This window comes from Haliotis asinina, chromosome 9 (assembly GCF_037392515.1).
Source record: "Haliotis asinina isolate JCU_RB_2024 chromosome 9, JCU_Hal_asi_v2, whole genome shotgun sequence".
NCBI lineage: Eukaryota > Metazoa > Mollusca > Gastropoda > Lepetellida > Haliotidae > Haliotis > Haliotis asinina.
This window is the reverse complement of record NC_090288.1, coordinates 13742183-13745742: the sequence shown is the minus strand read 5'-3', so window position 1 is coordinate 13745742 and position 3560 is coordinate 13742183. Positions and strand designations below refer to the sequence as shown.

General features: G+C 44.1%; 1 protein-coding gene across 1 annotated transcript; it reads right to left on the bottom strand.

The window, feature by feature from the left end:
- Positions 1-704: 704 nt before the first annotated feature.
- LOC137296601 (acidic leucine-rich nuclear phosphoprotein 32 family member B-like) lies at positions 705-3305 on the bottom strand. Its single transcript, XM_067828413.1, has 3 exons — positions 3227-3305; positions 1146-1405; positions 705-818 (listed from the first exon to the last, which is right to left on the bottom strand). Exons 1-3 carry the CDS (start codon positions 3303-3305, stop codon positions 705-707), a joined length of 453 nt encoding a protein of 150 aa, XP_067684514.1.
- Between the last annotated feature and the right edge of the window lie 255 nt (positions 3306-3560).

Below are 3560 nucleotides of genomic sequence, written 5' to 3'. Positions count from 1 at the left end.
TTTTAACATTTAATCGAAAAATACTTGAGATTCGGGGGTGAAGGACCACACTTTCCGACCGGGACTTCAGCCAACGCATAATTACTAATTGTCCTCTAAGAAAAGTCACTAGAAACGATGTATTCAGACCTGTTTGTGTCATTTTTAAAGGATTTGTATTTTTAATTTTCACATGAACCGTGTTTGGTGGCGAATTATCCGTTTGTCGGAAGAGCGTGACATGAGTGATGCATGCGCGAGTCTTGAGCCAAGGCGTGGGAGTTTGCAGGTAAGCGTGTGCGCCTATGTTTTCAGTAAACTTATCAACGTCTGAGACCTTCGTCAATTCGGGATTTCTCCCAAACAAGAGGAACAGCTAGGATATGACTGGCATATGTTTTAAAGCAACATTACACCCAGCTCACGCCCTCTTGATTCATGGGAGCGGCGGGATAGTCTAGTGTTTAAAGCGTTCACTCGTCACATCGAATTTTCTCATGGGTACTCTATGTAAAGCCCATTTCTTGTGTCCGCCACCGTGATATTGCTAGACTAGTCATAAAAGTGCCGTAAAACCAAACTCACTCAATTTTTATTCATAACGTCCATCTAGACGACATGCCAGACGTGATGCGCCGTCACTGACGTTAACGTTGTTGATGTGACTTTGTCCGCGTGGTATTTCCTGCCAGATCTCGGCCGTTCATAAAGCAGAGATTGTTGAATCACATAGCATCTCTAGAACCCCTGAACCAGAACGAGGCCATCGTTCCACTTCCTGGGACAATCCTGTAGTCTGGCCGGTTTAATTGGATGATCTCGGCATCGTGTCGGATCTCCTGTTAGATTAGAGTAATTGTCGGTCACTTTCATCCCTACTGTTGATAAGATGGCTGTATTAGACGAGCTGGCTTCTGATAAGTTAGTTCATTTGCTTGATTTATATCGGTGGTGATTTACACACAGCTGGAATGTGTGCTGTTGTTGGCGGACATGTGGGTCTTTTACTTAAGTGATTTGCTGTAACAGACACTGTGAGGCTGGAGTGATGTCTCAAAACGGTATCTGAAGAGGTTTGATGTTTCTTTGTCTTGGAACAGTAATCAGATAGGCGTCCAACGATGTCATTACCAAGTTTCCATGTGAAATGTATAGCTGGTTTGTACAAAAAGACCTAAATCACCACCATCGTCCTCATCTTCATAATCATGTTCTTCTTCTTGGTAGTCTTCTTCTGCTTCTTCCTCCCCTTCATCATCATCATCATCATCATCATCATCATCACCATCATCATCACTATCCTTTTCTTCTTCTTGGTAGTCTTCTTCTGCTGCTTCTTCCCCTTCATCATCATCATCATCATCATCACCATCATCATCACTATCCTTTTCTTCTTCTTGGTAGTCTTCTTCTGCTGCTTCTTCCCCTTCATCATCATCATCATCATCATCATCATCATCCACATCATCATCATGTACGTCATGGTCGTAAAGAGCGAGGGCGGTGGGTTAACCAAGAGCTAAAAGCGTTCGCTCGTCCCGCCAACCACCTTGTTCGATTCCCCACAAGCCCATTTCTGCTGTGATATTGCTAGAATATAAGGAGCGACAAATTGCATTAGGTAGTTACGATGCATGACCTGACTGAATGCATATCGTCATGTCGTCTATCAGGTCTAGACTGACGTTATTCACCTTGACATAGCATCAGTGGTGTGTGCGAAGTTTAACAATGTTTTCTTTACAGGGATGGGGAAGCGGGAGCTAGCTGTTCCATTTGTGGAATCAATTATTCAGGCTCCTCTATGTATCCAACACTTGTACCGACATTTACAACTTTGGAGAAACCAATTAACAAGCAGTAGTATTGGGCCTGTCGAAGTAAACTTATGCTCGGTACTATTCGTTTCACTGCTGTACTCAGTCTGACGAACCTTAGTAAAATGTCGCTCGAGCCAACCTTCCGGATTGACCAATCAGAACATACTTTACGAAGTCGTGAAAGTTAACATTCGCACATACCATCTGAACCTTTACCTCGAAAAATCGAAAGATTCAGAATGTTATTTTCCGCACGATCGCTTCCTGGTGATACACAAGGAGTACGCCATTTTTCACTAGAACTTTACTTAGACTGGTATTCAATGCCTGTAAGTTTCGCCAGGCACTACTTCCGGTATTAAACTGGTTCCCAGCTCCAACTTGCGATATGCGAGACTAGGGGCTGCTACTTCCGGTACCAGGTATCCGGTGACAAGCGTTTATTCAGTTCTAGACTTACCAGAGCGGACCAAGTGCACAAACATGCCTGACTCTCACAGATGTTGACAGTCGAAATACTAGAGTCATTTCGGACGGTTAGATCGGAAAATTGTCATTCCTGTAAGGTTTATTGGTTGCTTACTATCAACTGACAACCATGAGGCCATTGGAAAAAGTATGAAGCGTTGGGGGTTTTTTTACCGGAAGTGCCTAAAGTCTCGCGAAATGACGTGACCTACTTACGCTTTGTATTGTTTGGACAACTCGACAAATTTAAACATGGCGATCGGGATTTGACCTTATTACCTTCCGTTCCTTGCACAGATCGGAGTGCCAGCACTGAGAGTTATGGCGAATTGCAGCGCGTTAGGCGACGAGGCCATTTTATTTGTCATTAAATCTAAACGGTTACATTAAAAATAGAAATCCATTATTCAGTTCGGACTGCGACCTATAATACATACTACGTGTTTGTCATGCTCAGATTTGGTCATTCACAGACCGCGATCACATAGAATGTATATTGCTCACTGCGGCGTAAAACAACAAGTTTCTTGTCTGCTGCAACCCCGATAAACAGAAACGATAAAACAAGTTTGGAAAACATTTTCCATTCAACAATTGTCGGATATGTGGTAGACCCGGAAACGTGGAAATATGTTAACATTTCAACAACACATCTCAATGTAAGGCATGTCAATGTGGTATAAACTATCGTTACAACGGAAGAAAAACATGAACGGAGTTTAATGGCGGACAATACAAGGACGTCACGTGACCGGTTGTGCCCCCTGGTGTGTGGAAGTGATCTGGATGTGAATGAAGGCGAACGTTAGTCAATGCGCGGAAACTGCTGATTAGCATATTAAATAACATGTGCGGCTCAATTGTACGACAAGTCATGTCAGTGCAGACCAATCGTCTAATACATGTGGCTTTACACTGTGGATCGAGACAGGCACTGGAAGCGGGTTAGTCTGTCTCACAGTCCCTGAGCCACATTATTTTCCCTCCCTCCTTTGCCCTCCCTGCAATGTAGTCTGTCTCACAGTCCCTGAGCCACATTATTCTTCCTCCTGCCTGGTCCTCCCTGCAATGTAGTCTGTCTCACAGTCCCTGAGCCACATTATTTTCCCTCCTGCCTGGCCCTCCCTGCAATGTAGTCTGTCTCACAGTCCCTGAGCCACATTATTTTCCCTACTGCCTGTTCCTCCCTGCAATGTAGTCTGTCTCACAGTCCCTGAGCCACATTATTTTCCCTACTGCCTGGTCCTCCCTGCAATGTAGTCTGTCTCACAGTCCCAGAACCACATTATTTTC